Consider the following 21,648-nt stretch of genomic DNA (forward strand, 5'->3'; position numbering starts at 1 on the left):
ATATGCACAGCCAAACGGTCCAAAACTCGTTCAAAGAATCAATCAATAATCATCATCATCATCATCATCATCATCATCAGTAGCAGTATAAAATTAAAATAATGATAAGAAACTAATAATAAGAAGAAAAACAATCAACTCTAACATTATGTTTAAAAAGACTGTATTTGGATATATACTAGATACTGGATTTAACCGCAACACAGCACTGATACATAACATTTGCACTATGATTATTTGCACAGCTGTACAGATGTTATTTTTCTGTTAATGTTTATATCATTAAATATGTACATAACAGTTTGTATGTACATTTCTACTCAAGCTACATATGCATATGCAGTATTCATACCTGTACAAGTACAGATTTCTGATTACAGATTCTTTTCTTTGTTACTTTTAGTACTACTAATTATTCTTTATTCTATTTTATTGTTTAGTGTATTTTTCTTTCTTAGTGTAATACCTGTTAACAGTCTGTTCGTTTGTTACATGTCATACTTGTGTTGCTCTCACCAAGTAAACTGTTTTTTTTGTATGTGTAGGATCCTTGGCAGAATAAAGAGATTCTGATTCTGATTTTATTGAGGATAAACTCTCAATAATGGACTTCTCCTTCAGAGAAGGAGTCCCATGGGTGACACAATAATCAGCTTTAATTCTACTGATTCATCAAATCTGTCTACTAATTAGTCTTCCTACAACATACAGTGCATCCCTGAAATGATCAAAGAACCATTCAATCTTAAATGGTCCAGAATTTACAGAAAAGAAACTCACTCTGGGTCGTCCATTACAGGTCTCCAGAATATACTTGCCAAAGTGTTCATAAAAAGCAACTAAATATTAAATAAAGAGAAAATCTGCATAGGGAAACAACACTTGCCTTAGAATTTATATTTTAATCTAAAATTTTAACCACATGAATGTTTTACAAATGAAAGAGTTTGTCGAAAAAGGTTAATAAGAATTTAACAAGATGTAAATGTTTAAAATAATAAACTGCAACCAAAGAGCACAGGTTTCTCAGAATATATATATATATATATATATATATATATATATATATATATATATATATATATATATATATATATATAGTGACCGACCTGGTCTGACCACGGACTGGATTGGAGGAGATCAAATGAATTGTCTTTCAAAATCAGAGAGAAGCTAATTACAGTGTAAGAAAATATGCTGTTTTACAGCACTAAAACATACAACATTTAAATGCCATTTGCTTTTAGCGATGTCTTTAAGGTTGTTGTGTCATTTCTGTGTTATTATTAAATAAATGCGTGGGGGTTTTTTTTGCACTATTTTGGATCGTTTGGCCTTTCATACAGCAACATCTTGCTCTCGCGTGCACGGGTGACTCAAGGTGGCGCACGCGCAGTGGAGGTTGAGCGGTATGCGGTGTAGTGGATTAGTAACGCTGGTTGTTCCAAAGTATCGACAAATGCCTGTCACCAGAGACGAAGCTGGCATTTAAAGTTTGATATTAGTTCAAAAGTAGGTCCGGACACAGTGAAGAGGTACAGATAGAGTGAGGAGGCACTCACAGAGAAAAGTACGTCTATATATTTGTCTAATCTCCCTCCTGCTCCTCCTGCTCCTCCTCCTCCTCCTCCTCCTCCAGGTACCTCTGATGCTGTTGCAGCGCTAAAAACCCGAGCTAGCTAAAGGTAGGACTCTCTCATACGCCTCGTCACTTAAGTCAGATAACCGCGGGGTGCTATTTTTTCTAGTTGTTGGTCTCGGTCCATGCGGTTCCACTGGGGAGAGAATTACAGCATTGCACCAGAGGCTCCAGGCACTCTTGCCCTGTCCGGCTGTTTACTGGACAGCCAGTCGCTGAGCCTCATCTTAACATTTGAGAAAGAGAGAGGAGAGTAGACTACCAAACATACTCGAGGTTAGTTTTACTTCTCTTCTCCTGAGAAAGAAAACAGCCCAATGGCTCTTAAAGTGTTTGTAAACAATGGCCAGTCATAGACTTCAGACTGTCAGACTATTAGTGTGTGTGTGTGTGTGAGAGAGAGAGAGAGAGAGATGGGCAATGGAAGAAGAAGTGACAAGAAGTAAAGGGGAGAAACCAAAGTACCTGTGAAGATGATAATAGACCACACTGTTGTAATTAAACATATTTTTGGTTATTGCATAGGAATTGTTTTGTAAAAAAAATAAATAAAAAAAAAGCAACCACTAGGGACTGGCCGTCAAATATTGTTTAAGTAATATTGTACAGTGGTTGTTGGAAGTTTACTGATACTTATAATGGGCATGAATATCATGGAATGGCAATTTTGGGCTTTTGGCGTTTTCTTTGTTGTACTATGAGTGTACAACACATGTGTGGTGTGCAAATTTTATTTTTGGGAGTTTTCTGAAATCAACATGGGCAAATTCATACAAAAGGGGTCTAAAGTATATATGCAGCCACTTAGATATATTTAGTGGTGCTGGAAGTTCCAAAATGTCTGTTAACCAACTTCCTGATAGTGATTACGATTGGCCACATCGAGTAGGTTTTCTGTGCCCACATAAACAGGGTTTGACAGCGTGCACTGGATTGACCAAGGAGATCAGTGCAAGATCCAAGGAGATCAGTGCAAGATCCAAGGAGATCAGTGCAGATCTGAGAAATGGTCCTAAGTTTACTTAACTCAGAATGTCTTTAAGGAGTTATTTCTAAACAACTGCAGATTCCAATGTCATCGGTTTTAACAACTGTGCCATAAGTACAAGTTATTGGGAGGTGTAGCCAATAACCCAAACTGTGCCTCTCAGCTGAGAGGAATTTGGTTTGGCTGGCCAGAAACAACCCAAGAACCACAATGGGACAGGTCAGCCATGAGCTGTCTACAGTCAAGCACGTTTTACATGGCCATGGACTAAGAGTCTGCCATCCACAGAAGAAGTCCTTGCTCCAAAATTGTCACCTTCAAGCTCGAGTAAACTTTGCAGCTGATCATATGAACAAAAAACAGTCATTTTAAACAAAGATGTGTGGAGTACAGGTAAGGTATTCAACCCCAATAACACTATACCGGTTGTTAAACATGGTGGTGGTAATGACGGTGCTTAAAAGTTGTGTCTGTGCCAGGAAACCAACACATTTCAATGAATATGCCAAGAAGAATGGTCAAATATCCAACCAGAATTCTGCCAGAAGCTTGTTATGGACATTCAACCAAATATTCAGTGATGGATGCATATTTTTGAAGCTGTATGTATGATTTCACCTTGTGTTGATTTCAGAACCTAAAAAAGAATAAAACTTTCCGAGCAAATTCTTTTTTCACTTATTCTGTCCAGAAAAAGAACAGTTCTAAGAAATCATTGAAAGCACAATATACATACACACAGGCCTCTGTTAGCAGGTGGGGTGGAGCTGGGGACCCGGCACTTTCCTCCGAACGTGTTGCCGCTTTGGTGGCAGTTCTAAACGAGGTAGTGGCTGGCCTTGCATGTATCGGAGGAGATGTGTTAGGTCCTTACCCTCCTAGTGTTGGGAGCATTGCTAGTGTTAGGGGGAGATACGGACAGGTGGGTTGATTGGCAGTACCAAACTGGGAGAAAATTCGACAGAAACATTATAAGAAAAAAAGATTATACCATTAAAAAATTTAGATAATAACTTTGTTTGTCCAATTTAGTTTGTGAAGCTGGTAGATATGGTTGTTCTTTTGTTGCCTCTCACTGACATCGCTTAAACAGTGAAAAATCAAACAGGTATAAGACATGCAAAAGCTACAGTTGTTTACAGATAGTTTATAAAAATGATTGCTTCCTGTTTCTTGTCAGTAGCTATCAAAGCACACTATTATCAGTCAAAGGTTAGCTTGTCTCAGATAACCTGCTGCAACCCAATCCTGCTGAGAGGCCGTGTGCTTTGGTGTAATGGTGCCTTCAAATCAGACAGAGGTTTATGATCTTTGGTTTTTCTCTTGTATGAAAGAACTGTGGAAGTCCTCTGATGTGTTTGTGTTCACACGCTGACTGGGATGTTTCATCCGCCCCGGTGTGTGCAGTGATGAAATCTTTGATTTGTGTTCTGTCTAGAGACATTAACTGATGCTGAATCCAAACAGTAGAAATGAAGGGAAATGAGTTGTGTAAATGTTGTGTAAATCATGTAATTAAATGTCTTTATAAATATGTTAATGTTAACTATAATTGTGTTTAGAGTGAAGTCACATAATAATAAAGAATAAAGCACTGGTCTGGTGCTGATTGGTTGGAGTGTAACGTACGTATGTGTGTATGTATTTATACGCAGTCATATGGAGAATGCACAGTGCACTATTGACAAAGCATCCAAAGATTAATGAGTGCAGTGCAACACCAGATTTTTAAAAGCACCACCAAGTTCCATGCGGAAACCGTTAGCTGTAAGCCAGCAGGTTACATTTTAATTTGCAGGGTGTTGAAAATAAACATCATATTTCACCAGCATTCTGACCTTTTTATATATTTTTCATTATGAAATCCTGGTGGATTAGACAAGAATGGTGTGTCTGCATTGTTCGACCATGGGTGTGGAAACTAATGCTGACATTTACATTTTACTGTTTAACAAACTACAGGCTGTGCCGGCTATCGCAGGAGGCCTATATGACACTATGTGGAGCAAACTGTAACTTGCCCTTCAGTCTATTCAAAATGAATATGAATGTGTGTACCGTTACACCCCTACTGATTGGTATCTGCTCTGATACTAATCTTATGAAACAGATTGGGTATTGGTCATATGAGATTGAACCATCACTTTTAGTAACTTTAGTTTCTTAGCCATAGTTGTTATAAAACTGTAACAGTAAAAATATATAGTCTTTTTGAACAACATCATTAAAAAGTTCTCCCAGTCCGAAAAAGACTTTTGGTGTATCTCTGCTATGTTACATTAGCCTCTATCTTATCTATATTTTTGTCACATAAAACCTTGTAGTACCAAAATATTTTATGGCATTTTGGAGTATTTCTCTTGTTTCATAAATTGATAAATTTTATTACAATATAAAACTTCAACTGCCAGATTGTCATTTTGTCAAAAAGTTAAAAATGACAAAAATGGAGATATGCTAAGGTTTTTGCATGACATCAGCATTTTGTATGTTGTGTGTTTGCAATACACAAATGCCTTATTGATTGATGCATTGTAACTGAGTATCCATCAACAACCTGAGGTCAGATATCAGAATCAGCATCAGGAGATATAAATTTGGATTGGTGCATCCATAATAATGTTTGTATGTAATAATGATTGTAATTATAAGAATTTAGGACACATTTATGTGAAGGGTCTTCCTGCAGCTGAGATGTAAGCCAAGTAAAATGGCCTGAATGATGTAATGCTTCAAGGGATTAGTAAGATATGTTGGAGCTAGACCTTGAAGGACTTTAAATGTCATAAGCAACATTGTGGAGGATGATGAATTTAATTGGAAGCCAGAATAAAACCAGGGTAAAATTCTTCTACTTTCCTGATAGAGACGTTGGCACCTGCGTTTTGTTGGAGTGAGTAACAATTGCAGTAGTCTAATCTAGTAGTTAGGATGTATGAACTATATTAAAAGCATAAACAAAATAAACATAAACAACAATATTCAATCTTAGATTTTATAGTACCATGAAAAAGTGTTGGACCCGTTTGAATTCCTGAACCTGCACATTTCCAACACTGTGTGTATTTTATTTTATTTTATTTTATTTTTACTATGTGCAAAAGTTTGGGCACCCCTGGTCAAGTGATACAAGTAAAAATAAATAAATAAACAAATACTCTAAACATATGGTATTATGAAATTCTTATTGGAACATATTGCCCTATTTAATGTGCATTACATTTTACATTCCCCACAATATCTTAAATTAAGCAAAAAGAGAGTGTGAACTTGTGTTAAGTTGGAAAGTAATTTTACCAGAGGTGCCCAAAGTTTTGCATAAGACTGTATGAGATTCCAGATACGCCAGTACCTGAGGTTATACCTTGTTGCAGTGAAACATCATTGAGAACAATACTAAAATCTGTAGCATGTAATTAACCTCGAGCAGATCTAGTGTCCAGCAGCAACACTTCTGTTTTATTAGAAATGGTGGAGATGAACAGTGAAGATGAACATAAGGATATGAGGCTTTGGAAAATGACCCTTATATTTAATTGTACTGCAGCTGGTATTACAGACTCCAGAATGGTTATCATAGATGTTATATCATTGTGCAGTAAGGAATCATAAGGTAACAATAATAATATATTTAATATGAAATGTAACCATCTTAAACCTATTTCTTAGAAAGTCTAGACATGCTCAGATAAATACACCATAGCAATTGAATGACTTTGGAAGAAACGTTTTTTAGTTTCTTGCAAAGGAGGCCATCTGGTGGGGTGTGTGTTGCACTGATGCCTGCATTTTCTCCACATTCCTTTAATATATTATATAATCACTTTATTGTATATATTAAAAAATAAGAAATTTACAATTGCAGTGTTGAAAGTGATTGTACATTTTTTAACATTACAAGCAGTTTGCAATGATGTTGATAGTGTAGAACAACTGAAAAGAGTCACAGCGATGTTGAGAATTATTACTCTCAATGTGTGGTAACAGGCTCCATCTAGTGGCTTGTCTGTATAGTATTCTCAACACTTTTTCTTTTCTTTTTTTCAGGTGTCCAAGACAAAATGCCACCTAAAAGACCTCGCCATGAACTCTACACTTATTTAGCTGTGGAGGTAAGACACAGCTGTGTCATTTGAAAAAGACAGTTTATCGTTTACTTTATTGTGGGAAATCACTATGATTAGATTAGACAACCCTCACAAGGACAGTAGACTGAGACATATTCCACTGCAAATCCTCCTTTAAATATTCAAAGTTTTCAAGGTGGCCTCTCCACAGTCAAAACACAAATGGCCTTACATGTCTCTGTTCACCAGAGAAATACATTTCCTGCATGCATTTTAGAGCTCAAATAAAAAAACAAAAACAAATGAGAATTTCTGAAAATATCACAGTAGATTAAGCAAGCTGTGGCAGAAGTTATTAAGATGTGATTTTCACCTGAAAGGTGAGGAGGCTGTTTAATCAGCGGGTCATTATCACTAAAGAGCACTGCAATAATGTCATAATTGGCCTCCTCTAAGCTAGGAGGCTCATCACCCTGGAATAAGTGTGAAATGATCTTTCTCCGCTCATTTTCATTTGCAGAGAAAATGTATCACTTCTCCTTAGAGCAGTTTGGGAGTTTGCTTTAGATCATTTGAATTGAGATCTGATGAATGTGCTCTATTCTAGGGGTGTTAGTGGATGAAGTTTTATTGGATTGTCACTTACAATCCACTTGTTATAAGCATAACGTCAAAGCATCATGTATAATGAAGCTGCTTGTATGTATTCAGAATACACTGCCCCTGTTTTTAAATATTGCTATGCATTAAATGGCTTAGAGCAGAACGTCTCCCTTTACCAAGCCTGGCGTATGATATTTCCTTTGACATTTCCTTGACATTTTAAATACTTATAATGGAAAATCATAAATATAAAAAATACACATAGGTAGAGATGGAATTCTCATTATGATGCATTTTTCAGTGAGGTACTTGAATATGTACGTGGTCAAATTTTAATGTTATTTATATTTTAATTTCTTTATATGATTTCAAAATGTAATTACATTTTTGATATTTAATATGTCAAAGGGCTTCCCCTACAGTTGGGAAGTGTAATTCACTTTTACACCACTGCTGTAGAACTTGTGCTCTCCCTTATTGACAACAGTACACATGCTTTTGTTGACAAGCTAAGAGATACAGAACCGGTATTAGCCATGAAAGAAGCATGTGAACTGACAAGGTAGAGTAATATAACAGACTTCTACACAAATATGACTCTTGCGAGAGGCCACATTCAGAATCTACAGTTATATAAGTTACATTTAAAAAGTTACCTATTACAAGTCAGTATACCATCAAAATGATTCTGAAGCTGAAGCTGTAAGGTAAAGTTGCTACATAATGTTCCCTTAAAATGTTTTACAGAGAATCTACAAATCTCTAATTGTGTACTACACAAATTACACTGAATCAGATAAATGAAAGTACAGATTCTACAGACTTTTCCCTTGTCACCCTCAAACAACAGTTGTCATAACTGAAATACTGTATTTGTGATCGTTTCGTTAATAGTTATAGGGATCGTGTAATGTTGAGTGTAGACAAAGCAATGAAAACACTGCATGAAAAGGAGTCAAATTACCTTCAGACAATTTGCGGTATGTGTCAGCGAGGAGGCAGATAGTCAGCCCTTTGATTTATAGGTTTTCAGAGCATCATGAGGCTCCAAAGACACCAGTAATAAGCCAGGCACAGCTCATCATGAGAAAACGAATCGGCAACTCTCTAAATTAGCAGCTTCAAATAACAAGTCAGAACTGAATCTGAGTCCTGTTTAAAAAAAAAAAAACCTTTGTGTCATGAGCTTCATAAAGCTGAAAATCTGTGTCAGTCTGTGGTTTACCCTGCTCTATAGCCAGTCCCCAAAGACATATTATCTGATAAAGGAAGAACATAACATGTAGGTGTTCCTACACTCCACTACACACGTTAGGACTAACTGTAACTGACATTTTATTAAGATTTTAAATTTTCTCTATCCACCCCCCCAAATAAATAAAACAACTCTTAGCTCTCATGAGCTGTCAGTTTGACTTTTCCAGGTCTCACATCACAACATCATATGCATCCAAACTCTCTTCATGATCTCTTCAGTGTTGTCCCTAGACTGATTCTGCTAATTCATGGAGCAAAAATGTTTCTTACCATATTAGCACATGTATGTGTGCTGTTCTATCAGTTAAGAACACATTTGGCGTTAAAATATCTGACTGATATTTAAAATTGGCAAGATGGCAGGCACCAGGATGTTAGCAGCAGATCCTTTAAGTCCTGTGATTTGTAATTGGTGGGCCCTCGACAGATTGCATCAGTGAGTGCATACCGAAAAAACCCCACAAGACCTGCATGATATGTTGGAGACCCCGTTGTCCAGCCATCACAGTTTGGCCCATGTCAAAGTGGCTCAGATTCATACGCTTGCCCATTTTTCAACACTTCACCTTCAATAACTGACTGTTCATATAATAATACAATTCCATAAACCCAGTTTTTCAACCCTGGTCAAATCTTTCCTGCAGATTTCCCTGATTTGATACACTCACGAAAACCCAAGAGGAACTATTCAGAAAGAATGGTAACACAAAGATGATTTTTAAATGGTCAAACAGGCACCACACTGAACATTCTCACTCTCTACAAGTTAAGATGATGTTAACGTTGAGATGCTTTTGGGAACTGATCTCTGATTAGTTTAATTAGGTGTAAAATACTAAAAGAATGGAAGGCATTAGGTTCTCCAGGAGATGGATTGGAAAGCACTGCCTTAAAGCACAAACCTTTGTAAAGACGGTTCAGTTTTACAGACTAGATGGACTGAATAAATTCTCTTGTTCATTCTTTTGTTTGTGTGGAGTGGGTTGTGGTAGAGAAAAGCCCACGCAGCATTGCAGTGGTGCAGTGCAGCTGTGCTCAGGCTCAGTAAGTGGGCTTAGAGTGTCTACAGAGGCCTAAATCAAGGACACCTCATCCCTAGCTTACACTATCATTCAGTCCTCTGAATTCAGCCTTGTGTAGAAACCTACAGTAGTACCTTCCTGGAATAGCCAAAATCTATTACATTGTCTATGTGGGCAGACAGTAGACATTTGAGCATTGTTCTAGTTGGACTTGACCTAGCTTTAAAATGTATTCCATCAGTGTTATACACAGTGAATGGCAGAATACTTAAATATAGTAAGTGTATTGAAGATCATTAAAATTAGGCAAAAATCGAACGTTGATCTAGCAGGTTTTATTTTTGCACAGCTCTTCTGCTGGATCTATACATGACCACCACATGACCTGGAATCACCATGGACTCCCCCAGTACACCAAAGACAGTTTTAAATCATTGTAGGGAAGGCCTCTGAGTAAGGCGGCCAGAGCTGGTCTTCCTTTATTGTACACTGTATGCATCTCCATTGATTTAAAGGCTCCCCTGCTGCATACAACATATTCACTCCATCTGTCAGCGGCACATGTGAGCCAGGGCCGGTCTCCGTGCTTTCAATCATTCGGCTCTCACTCCTCTCCTAATGCTCCGTGGAGGGAAGGATACACTGCATGAGCCATGAGCTGATTTCTTATCATGTTCTGTTATCTTCTCTGAGGCCGGCACATTCACATATTCCTTCTTCCTCTGTCCCATGGAAGGATTTGTTTGGGGCTTTGACATTTGTTTGATAAATTGGATTGTATTTCTGCATGCACCACAGTCCTTGGATGGTGCTGAGTTGGAGAAATAGAGCCAGAGGCAGGGTCAGGTATACTCTCTAAACCCTGGAGCAGATGGAGGTTAAATGCAGAGCTCAAAGGTACTTTTAGCAATAAATGTTTACACTTCAGTCCATCATTGATGAGTACTGGCCTGGGATAAGTGTTGGCCTGCTAACAGTGCCTTGGTTAGATGGAGATGGTCAGCTGGGTAAAATGTATATTGTACCTTACAATTCCTCATATTGTGGCTCTGAAGCACTTGTTATATAGTGGTGTGATGATTCATTCAGAGTCATGCATAGCAGAGGTAAACACAGAGGCAGGAAGCACGGCTAATAGTCTCAAAACTTAAAACCTCAAAACACAGACTACAACCAATAGAAATGCACACAATTAGTGCAAAACTGCAGATCCCGGGGACAAACAAGGGATGCATAGTCCTGATGAGTCCAAAATAAGAGGTTCAGGAGATGCAGGGTGGTCAGTTCTAAGGACAAGGTATGGGTAGAATAGGAGAGGGCCAATCAGGACTAGAAGAGCAGACCCCATGACATTTTTAATGTGTAGTTGTGTATTAAAAAACTGAAGATATGATTTACAGTTTAGTAAAATAAAATATGAGTAACAGATTTGGAACTAGAGGGCCTATGTAGCCATGTGGGCATTAGGTATATTAATTAGGAAGAGGACTGTTGGAGGCGTTCCTTGTCTACAGCAGTTGTCTGCGGTTGTCTCTGTCTGTTCAAATGGATCGGAGATGTGTGGCTTTGCTGAATGTGCTTTTGTTGTTAGCCTGTAATGAAATGCTTGGTCATCACTCCCTCTTGGCCCAGGCTCATTAATCTGAGGAGCTGAGGCTGGCACAGGCCTGCTGGAATGAGGCGGCTGTTTGCCATGCCAGAGCAATCAGCGCTCTGCTGCCCTGTAAATATTTGCAATTAGCTGAGATGCCTGGTTCTGCTCTGGTGGGGGATGACCATTATAGAGCAGCTTTGCGCCTGATACTTTTGAGCAAATATAATTTCCTCCCCGAGAGGCTGTAAAATCCATGCCTCTGAAAAACCTGCTTGAATGTGATATACCTCGTGATGAGATTTGCTGTGTAAATGTACTGCAGTGATATTAGTGATGAAGCTGTGAGCTAAAAAGTTTACAAGCTTAAACATTTCTGGTTATAGATAGAATGTTTGACTCTATGCTTACTCTTTTCTATTGAATAACAAAAGGTATAATATTTTAAGCATTAGTTTACTTTATGTTTAGTTCTCAGAGTAAGTAATACTCTCTGATAATCTGTCGCAAAGCTCATCTTCCTTGGGACCACCAGATGGCACTTCATTTGCACATAAAGTATGCAGTCTCCATTGCAGCACTCTTATGAAAGCCATGTCAAAAACTTGCTAATAGCACTAAAAAGGGTTTTCCTTTCATTACGAGTAAAAAAACTTTAGTACTATATAGAACCCTTTTTGCTTAGAGGTATGGCAGTACCACACAACAATATATGGACTTTTACATTTGTGCAATATTGACAGATACTTAAAGCATAGTGAACTGTAGGTTGCTTGCTGGGTGCATTTAAAACATATAAAAGGTTCCTTTCAAAACCTGTAGTTACTGTCTGGTTATATATATACCATGAATGGGTAAATCCAGTCCTGGAAGGTTATCTGCTCAGGCACACCCTGATTCAACTTACCTGTTAATTGCCAGGCTTGGTAGGTTTGTCAGACCATGGAAATCAGCAAACTGTGCTGGACTCCGGCCCCCGTTGCCCACCCCTGACATATGCAATTCTGTGTAAAGTTGTCCTTATTTTAAGACATACAGAAGAAAACGGTCCAAATTGGTAGAACAAAACTATGGACATTCTGTTAGTACAGAACTTAAGCACAGGTTCTTTACAGCTGAAATATCATCTGAAAAGTATTGTGATATTGAATTAGATCAGTAATGGCCACTTTGAAACTTCAGTTAAGGGTGGGTGACAAGTACATCTCTTAATTTTGACAGCAACATTATATTATATACAGTCACGGAAGTAGCTGTAAAAGATATGTAGTAACAGACGTGCAAGTGAAAGGTCATACATGTGAATAAATATAAATATCTTTATTTATTTATTTATTTACAAATTGACATCATATGAAATTGGTTAATTATATATTAGCTCTTAACTTCACATACCAACTTTTGACTATTGAGGCTATAACCCAGTTAGTGCATTTGTGGAATTTGGGTCATTTTGGTGTATCACAGCATCAAAGTAGACATATACACACAGTACTGCAGGACAGCTGGTACCTGTTCCAAATACTGCCTCTCAAGTACCTGCTGACACCAACTATTAGCTCCAATTGCTGACCTTTCTATTCTAACATTTGGACAGTTATATCATGCAACTTTCTCATGATTATAGTGGTTAGTTTTGTTGCTGTGCTCAGTGATTGGTGTCTTCCAGTTAATAATGTATTGACATAAATAGTAACCTAAACTAGCTACTGCATGCATTGATCTGGTTTGCATTAACACAATATTAGGAGATTTCTTGTTTTGTGTGGGTTAAATAAAATTTGTTTGTCCTTTTTTAGGTTGACTAACCATTTTTACAGGGTTGCATGCAACTAATGATTACTTTCAAAATCGATGAACCAGTCCATTATGTGTGGGATTAATTCAAAGAATGTGCAAGTATTAGTTAGCAGTATTTATTAGCAGTAATTAACTTTCAATGTTTAAAAAATAAAGAGACAATAATTATATTATTATTAAAAAGTATTATATTTCTATAAATAGAAAATAAACTATATATATATATATATATATATATATATATTAACCTTTAAAACCATGTTTACCAACAAACAAAGCAGAGCACCAGATCTCCTGTATTGCTCTTGAGAATAATGAGGGGTTAGTGATTAGTGTGAAAGGTGCAGAAACTGTAAAGCAAAGCTTAATTAAATGGTTTCTTTGCTCTCAGTAACATCATAATAAATACGAGTGTGACTGACCACGTAGAAACAGCCCAGTTATCAGCCATGTCAGACATGTCAGCTAATTGATAACAGGATTTGTTGCCAGCTCTAAACAACACAAATCAGAATCAGTTCAATACCAAAACTGGTGGGATGCATCTTCAATGATAGAATTGTTGACTGTTGACATATAAATAAGTACTGCAGTAATAACTTATAGCAAATCATTTATACTGTTTATTGCTCAGGCCTTTAGTCAGCAAGAGTTTTTAATCCACTGAGGGTGAAGCTGCTGACACAACAGTAACATTTCAGCATTCTGTGAGTGTGTATCTGAGAACATCTCATTTGTTTGCTTATTACGGATTTGTTATACAGAAAAGCCTGAACACTCAATAATAGTGGTTACTGCTGTTTTACTCTGTGGATTTGTAGATGCACATCTGTCATTTTTCATAGTTTTTGTTTTATATTAGACTCAGATCCAGTGACTTAGAATGTGTTTACATTCATGGTTTGGTTTTAACTGGCAGAGGCTCATTAGAGGCTGTCTGGCTGCAGACAGAATTAGAAATGCGGTGGAAGGCTGCATTAACGTTCTTGTATACGCCCAAATGCTTTCCCACCATGTAAACACGAACTTCAATTGAATCTCCGAAGAGCAGTGCAGTGATTCCAAACTGAATGAAGTTTAATAATTCATGGGTGGAGGTGAAAACTCCTCGCTGCACAGCGAGCCAAATAGCGAGGAGGATGCCAAACGATTGGAATGTGTTCAGCCTAAGGAAACTACGGAGACAGCAGTTTGATGGTTTTGATGCTTTTAGACTGTTGTTGTGCTCTGAAATATTTACATATTTGCAGCTCCTCTGTAGGGAGGTGTGATCTATAGAAGATGTGGTCAAAAACATGTGAACGTATGCTATATGGACAAAAGTATTGGGACACCTGTTTGTTCATTGTTTTCTTCAAAATCAGGGGTATTAAAAATAATTTATCCTGCTTATGTTGGAGTAACTACTATCCAGGGAAGAATTTCTGCTAGATTTTAGAGCATTGGTCTGAGGATTTGAGGTCAATCTGAGGTCAGACTAAAAGTACTGGATAGAGCACCATCATTCCAGAGAACACAGTTCCACAGCTCCACAGCTCAATGCCAATGCCTGGCATGGTGCCATTAGACTCCTATTCTATTAGCAATACTTCTCTACAGAGACTAGACAAGCTGTGTGTGTGTGTGTGCACTTGCACATCTGTGTCAGCAATTGGTGCAGCTTAAAGTAGCTGAATTCATTCATTATTCATGTCCCAGAAATTTCTACCTCTTAGGTAGTGAATCTTCTTACGCAAGCTCCTGCTATTCTTTGTGACAGACAGACAAAAGGACAAAAGTGGATCACTGAGAGGGGAGAAAAAGCAGCTCTACATTACACACAGTATAATAGCACTGCTTCAACATGCTTCTTACTTCATTAATCCTCAGTTACCTCTAGCTGTATTTTGCCACAGTATGACTGTGCCCCCTATGAATGTCTTAATTAAGCTCAAGTCTTTTAGAAAAATAAAGCGCATGATTAAAGCCATCAAGTGCCGCATCTCTTTTAAACAAAGCCTAAGAGTCTTGTAAAAGAATGAGCAGGGATTAATAAATGATGGAACCAGCGGATGGTTGAGAACAGTCAAACTTTGGGAAGGAGAGAGCAGTGCCTGTCTCCTTTTTAGTGCATAATAGAGTCTAATACAGTACAGTACATGCTGGCCTTTGATGCGAATTTCACTTACAGCCATCTCTAATACTTTGTAGGCATTTCGCACAAGATGAGTTATTAAGAAGAAGTGTCCCTCAGAGAGGCCAGGGAAATCTCGAGCCTGGAGGCTAATGTTCGCTGCCTGAGCAGAGAGCAGGCTTTAAATGGCTATCACAGCGGAAGTGTATTGCTTCCCTCTGTCATCCTCCTAAACTGGATTCTTGTGTCACTTTATTGCAATGGGAACATTCGTCGTAGCCTGTGGCGATTTCATCAGCCAGTGGGGAAGGAAGTCCAGCGCATGTATGTGATCATCAGGTACTGAAAGCCCGTCTGTGACCAGTTCCCTCAAAGTTCGCTCCTTGGAGTCTTGTTTTTTTTTTTATCAGCTAAAGCATATCGATCGGACAGATTTGTTGCAGCATTTGTGAGCAGAACAGTAGCCAGTATGAACAATTTTGGCAGTGCTCTACAAAAGCAAGCTTTGCGCCAGTAACGAGACACAAAGCTTAGGTAAACAAGCAGGGCTCTGCTTGAAGCATTCGACATATTTGCATGTATTATTAATTAAAACGATAATGACCCAAGGGAGAGTCTTGATGAGCTTGATCTACTTTTTAATTATCTTCTCATCAGTCACTAGGAAACATGCTTGTTTGCATGAGATACAGAGATCTAAGCCCATCTAATCAAACTAATTTCTTTCTTGCTCATGTAGCGTTATGGTAAGGTTTATCCACAATTAGAGATGTCCCGATCCTGATCAGGATCAAGACCGATCCAGGCATTTTTAATGACTCGGGTAGCAGCTTTTAAAGTTCTGATCCAGTTCCGATCCTTAGTTTTTGTTGTAGTCGTCTAGGTGTCATTAACAGACTTAATTCCCTACTCCCACAGTGAGGAACATCTTGTTTTTTGCGAAAACTACCCTAGACAGTAATTATTTATGACCTCATGTTGATCAGCAAAACAACAAAGAGCTTAATTTTAACTGATTAGTGCAGTAACGTTATCAGTTATCGAATATAGAATTAGAATATAATATAATATATAATATAATAATATAATATATATATATAGAATTAGAAGTGGGCTTCTAATTCTAACCCTCCGTTCCACCTTAAATATATACTGCAGTTACATTAACAAGACAAGACAACTATATTCAACATTTGTGTTGGACAGGGATGAAATTTGGCCTACGACCTTTAACCTATCCATGCATTGAACATACACAAACACTAGTGATCAAACACACACAATGACAGTGAGCACACATGCCCGGAGCAGTGGACATAGGGGCCAGGTATCATAACTCATAACCTTGTCATCAATAGCCCTGTGCTCTAACCACCAAGCCACCACAATGATTTCAACAGCAGGATGTAAGTGCTGCATTATTTAAGGTGGAACAGAAAGTTTGGGTAAGAAGACAACTTTAGCTTAGCTATTAGCTCAGAGCCTAATTGGTGTAGCAACATCAAACAATATACAGAACAACAGTTAAAAACAGTGTTGTAACACACTTTTGCAATGACAAAGATATTTTATTCCATTGTGTCCATTTGGGGAGATATATTGGGGAGATCTCTTAAATTCCGCCTGAGTAGCAGTGAAACGATTGTGCAAATGCTCCGTTCTACGCCCTGGGGATAGGTGTGTGGACTTCCCTATATACAATCCTTTATTACTCATAAGTATATGTGTGTAATCAGACATGATGGTAATTTCCTTCTTTTCCTGTGTATACCTGCTTTTCTCATATATTGTCACTGTCACATGCCCTTTATATTGTGTCATAAATGCATGACAAACAGACAAGTATAGTCCAAAATTAATTAAATACCAAGCAATTCATTAGAAGGATTTGTACACATTTGTACTCATTCATGCAATAATCCAATCAATCGGATTGATGAAACCATGCAGATGTTCCCATCAACCACCAGAACTGAGAATAACAGAAAAGCATTTCAGAACACATCGAACCTTGAGGCAGATGAGCAACAACAACAGAAGAACATGTCAGGTTCCACTTCTGTTAGTCAAGAACAGAAAGCTGAGGGTGCACTGGGTACAGGCTGGTAAAGGCCAAAGGAGCCTTTGTCTGATGAATCTGGATTTCTGCTGAGGATCACAGCATGAACCCATGGACCCAACCCGCCTTCTGTCAATAGTCCAGGCTGGTAGAGGTGGTGTAATGGTGCGGGGAATGTTTTCTTGACACACTTTAGGCCCATTAATACCATGCAAATCTCTTGTTGTTGTTGTTGACTATGTTCAGCCCTTCATGATCGTGATTTAGCCATCTCTAATGTCTCTTGACATTCATAAGACACCATGTCACAAAGCAAAAGTCGTCTCGAAATGGTTTCACAAGCATGGGGATGAGTTCAATGCTCTTCAGTGGCCTTCCCAGTCAGAAATATATGAAAACAGTCGAACACCTTTGGGAACTGGTAGAACAGGAGATTCAGAGCAGGAAAGTGCTCCTGACAAATCTGCAAGAATTGATTGTGTAATCATGCCAATATGGATCAGAATCTCAAAGGAATGTTTCAAACATTCATGCCACATAGGATTGAGGCTGTTGTGAGAGCAAAAGGAGGATCTTTTGTTCGGTTGTTCTGACAGTGATGGTATATGCAATTATGAAGGAAGACAAATTCAGCACTTCTTTTGAAATGTGTAAACGAAACAATTTATCAGCTTTGAAGCATTAAATATATTGGTAATATCATTTGTAAGGTGCTTAATGCGCTCCTAAAGCAACAACATTAACTCACAAACCCACAATACGGACAAAGGAATTGAAACATCTGTTCCAATTTTTTGTTTCTTCTGAAGTCCATGTATTTATATATATAGAAGTATATATATAAAGAGTATATATAAAGTATATATATATATATATATATATGTAAAGAGTTTGTCCTGCTTTTGTTGGTATAACTGTCTTAACTGTCCAGGGGAGTCTATATACTCGATTTTGTATTGCTGTAAGGATCTGATTGCATTCAGTGTCCAGAGCATTAGTGAGGTCAGGATGATGCACACCTCATCCCCTAACTCATCTTAAAAGTATTAAATGGTGCGCCGTCATTTCAGAGAACACTGCTCCACAGCTCCATGCTGAGGGGCTTTATATCCCTCTAGCCTATGCCAAGCCTTAGGCATGATGCCAGTAGGTTCATGTTTATCTGCTCCAATGAGTCCTTTTCTATTGACAGTACTTACAAGTTGTGTGTGCACACATTTGCACATCTGTGTCAGCAATGGGTGCAACTTAAGATATTTATCACTAGAATTCAAATGCAAGGGGTTTTCACAAAATGATGACATGTGGTGACATCTGGCACATATAAGGAAACTGATGTGAGGACCCCAAATTTCTTGACCTGCATTAAAAAAAGTAGAATAAGAGCTGTTGCACATTATGTGGCCAGCTTTCCCCGCTCTGCTTTAAAACTTCTCATCATGTCTTAATACTTCTCTGTATTTTCATTAAAAAATATATTGAATATTTTCATTCAGAAAAAAAGAAAAAGGAACAAAACAGGATCCTCTCAAATCTTACTGAAGACAGGGCATGAATTTCTTATGAAGTGTGGCACACAAGATAAGCCACCGCTGCTTGAAGCTCACCGCTTTTAAGTTTCCCTCTGTTGTCTTGGCTTTTAATAAGTGCTGTTTGTTTAGATGTGGTGAGAGAGATGAAATGTGTACAGAAAGAGGTCTGCCTTTAAATCATCTCCAGCCATGATCTCTCTTTTAGCAGCTCTGATCATTTTTGCTTTATTAATTTTGCGTTTCCGCGACGCGGAAGACACCAAGGATGCAGTTACTGTACTTGGCGGCTTTGTTGTGATTGGTTTTTATCTGTATGTGAGTAGCTGAGGGGTCCGTGGTTACTCAATGTAGGTCAGTCTGTTCCTCCGGGTGCTTCTGCTCAGTGAAAGTGTCAAGTAAGCTTTTTATGCTTGGTAATATTATGTATAATAGTTGGAGCATTCTTTTACTTCTTTAAAACTTTTTAGTAGCATAAATTATAGAAACACTGTAATATAATCTTAAATGACGAAAGTATATTAGCATATCCTGACTATTCACTGACATCTGTATTGAAATAACTTTTTTAAGACCCCTCTGCATTTTTGCATATTTTCTTAAATTCACCTTTAAAGGCACATAAAAAAGGCACCCACATGTTTTATGTCAAACTGTTCAGAACAATCTGTGCTCTCTCTGTAATGAGACCGCATGTGACCTATACCTATATAATATTACCTGTGAAAACATACCTTTACTCATGTGGATGAATTGTTTTGGTGCTTGAAATGGGTTTACCAGGGTCTTAGCTTCACAAAAGTAGTGGAATGTATGAAGAAAATAGTTTATAAACAACTAGAGGCAGAAGACGAGTTGCTTAGTGCAGCAGCACCTCAGGTTAAACCTCAAAATCTTCAAATTAGCTTCTTCCTTGTTCACCTTTTTCCAGGGTAGGACTTTGCGTACGTGATGATGAATGCTGTGCCACGTGAAGGAAGAAGAGTTCAGTTCCTTTCAGCTTCTCATTATTCACTCTCTTTTTTCAGAACTTACACATAATTCACAAATACTTTCACAGTTGATGTTTCCCTCCCTGCACTCACACTGAGACAAATGCTGGCAGTCATGCTGATGTAAATAACAGCTGCCCAATTACCATGATTAGTTCTCTGAGCACAGCAGATGTGAAACTCCATGCATAGTGTACACCAAATCTTCAGCCCATCATGCATATGCCAGCTCTGTAAGTGCATCTCTACTAGGTTAATGTGAACATCTGGGGGTATGCAAGCAGGAGCTGTCTACCTCCCATGAGCTCCCTTTAGGTTTTATGAATGATTCTGAGTCGTGATTTACCCCCGGTAAGATTTTAGCGTAGCCACGTGGTGGCATTACAACTCTCCACTTCTTCTTTTTGTCAGATTTTTTTCTACATGCCAACTATAAACTGTATGTCATTGAAATGAAACAAGGAGCCAACCAGACGTCTGAGGATTTTAAGCACACATAATGCCGGAAATGACTGTATACAGAGTAGTTGGAAGTGGTGGAGCCTTCTGTCTGGTTTGATTCTGCTTCTGAAGTGTGTTCTGATATGTGTAATAGCGCAGCAGTGAGGTCAGGCTTTAACCCACTTTGTTGAAATGTTCCTCAGACGACTGCATAGATGACCGAAACTTAGAATTTTGCCACTAACATGAAAGTATTTGTGTAATTCTTTTCAAATTCCACACCTCTCAAAAGCACTTATTAAAAAAAAAACTATATATATATATATATATATATATATATATATATATAAATCTCACATTGCATAACAGTACACAGCACCACATGCTATCCTTGTAGTTTAGATCATCATCGATAAATGGTTTATAGACACTCGCTCACCCACCGTTTCAGGAAATTAGAGAGTTTCCCCCACTTCTCCTTTTATTGCAGCAAGAGCCTCAACTCCTCTGGGATGGCCTTACACTACAAATCCTCAGTGTTGAAATGTAATAATTGAACTGAGGGAGGAAAAACCTATGTTTAAAGTACATGATAGATTTCCTGACACTTCTATAATATAAAGTTTTCAACAACAGTCTGAAACTTTGGGTTCTTACATTTTACTTTCATACTAAATGTTGGGTTTTGTGTACATTTTATATATATACAGACATGCAGATATACTGATACAACCCAGCTATATTAAACATGATTTTTTTGTGTGTGACTGTTTATGAGGTCAGCCTCTCCCAATTTTACATGCTGATTTACAACCCTGATATGTCGCCTCAGAATGAAACACTGTATTTTGCGCAGTGTGCTTTTAGCAAGCTGAAGAATTATTAGCAGGTTGACTAAGTTAGCTTTTAGCCTAGCACCCGCTCACTTACCCGACTTCCCTGCAGCATGCAGCAGACCCTCTGCTTCCTCCTACTACCGGCCCTGCCTAGCATTGGCATTTTTCCAGAGTAGCCTTCGCATTTAACCTTGCATTTAGACTTTCACTAGTAGGTCGGTGTATGTAATTATTAGTAAAATGACCCAAGATTGTTACATAACAGTTTTAGGGTTTGGGAGTTGGCCCATTTTACAGCTCTGTTTTGGTTATGTCACATTTCATGGTACCGATTTCCAAGGTAAAATACAGTTTTATGTTTTAGGACACCTTTTGATGTTCGAGTAAGCCGTTGTGTATCAGTGCCTGATGTATCTTATAAATAAGGGGTACTCAGTGCATTTCAGTGGGCACTGAATATTTAAGCAGTCGCTTCTATGATTTTGAGTTTGAATTACTATAAAGATTTTAAATTCTGCTAACATTACTGTGAGGATTTGATTGCATTCGTCATTTAAAAACACTACTAAGCAGCCGCTCGACACATTTTAATCTTGTAAATTCAACAGCACTACCAGTGTTCTTCAGAGAGCAGAGTTCCATTTCTCCTCAACACCATGCTGGGGGCGTTCATACCCCTCTAGCTGACTCATGTATGGCTGCTTCAGTGCA

The 21,648-nt window shown here is 38.0% G+C and overlaps 1 protein-coding gene across 2 annotated transcripts in view; it reads left to right on the forward strand.

The window, feature by feature from the left end:
- The first annotated feature begins 1,477 nt into the window (after positions 1-1,477).
- The window catches only part of plppr5b (phospholipid phosphatase related 5b), a 61,440-nt gene continuing 41,269 nt past the window's right edge, over positions 1,478-21,648 (forward strand). Inside the window, exons 1-2 of one of the 2 annotated variants that reach the window (XM_072679642.1) lie at positions 1,478-1,685; positions 6,675-6,739. In XM_072679642.1, coding sequence (XP_072535743.1) covers positions 6,689-6,739 — 51 coding nt within the window. In that variant the 5' untranslated portion in view covers positions 1,478-1,685; positions 6,675-6,688. Of the gene's footprint in view, positions 1,686-1,887; positions 1,916-6,674; positions 6,740-21,648 lie in introns of those variants that run through there. The other variant, XM_072679643.1, reaches the window with a different exon arrangement.

This window comes from Salminus brasiliensis, chromosome 5 (genome assembly GCF_030463535.1).
Source record: "Salminus brasiliensis chromosome 5, fSalBra1.hap2, whole genome shotgun sequence".
Classification (NCBI taxonomy): domain Eukaryota; kingdom Metazoa; phylum Chordata; class Actinopteri; order Characiformes; family Bryconidae; genus Salminus; species Salminus brasiliensis.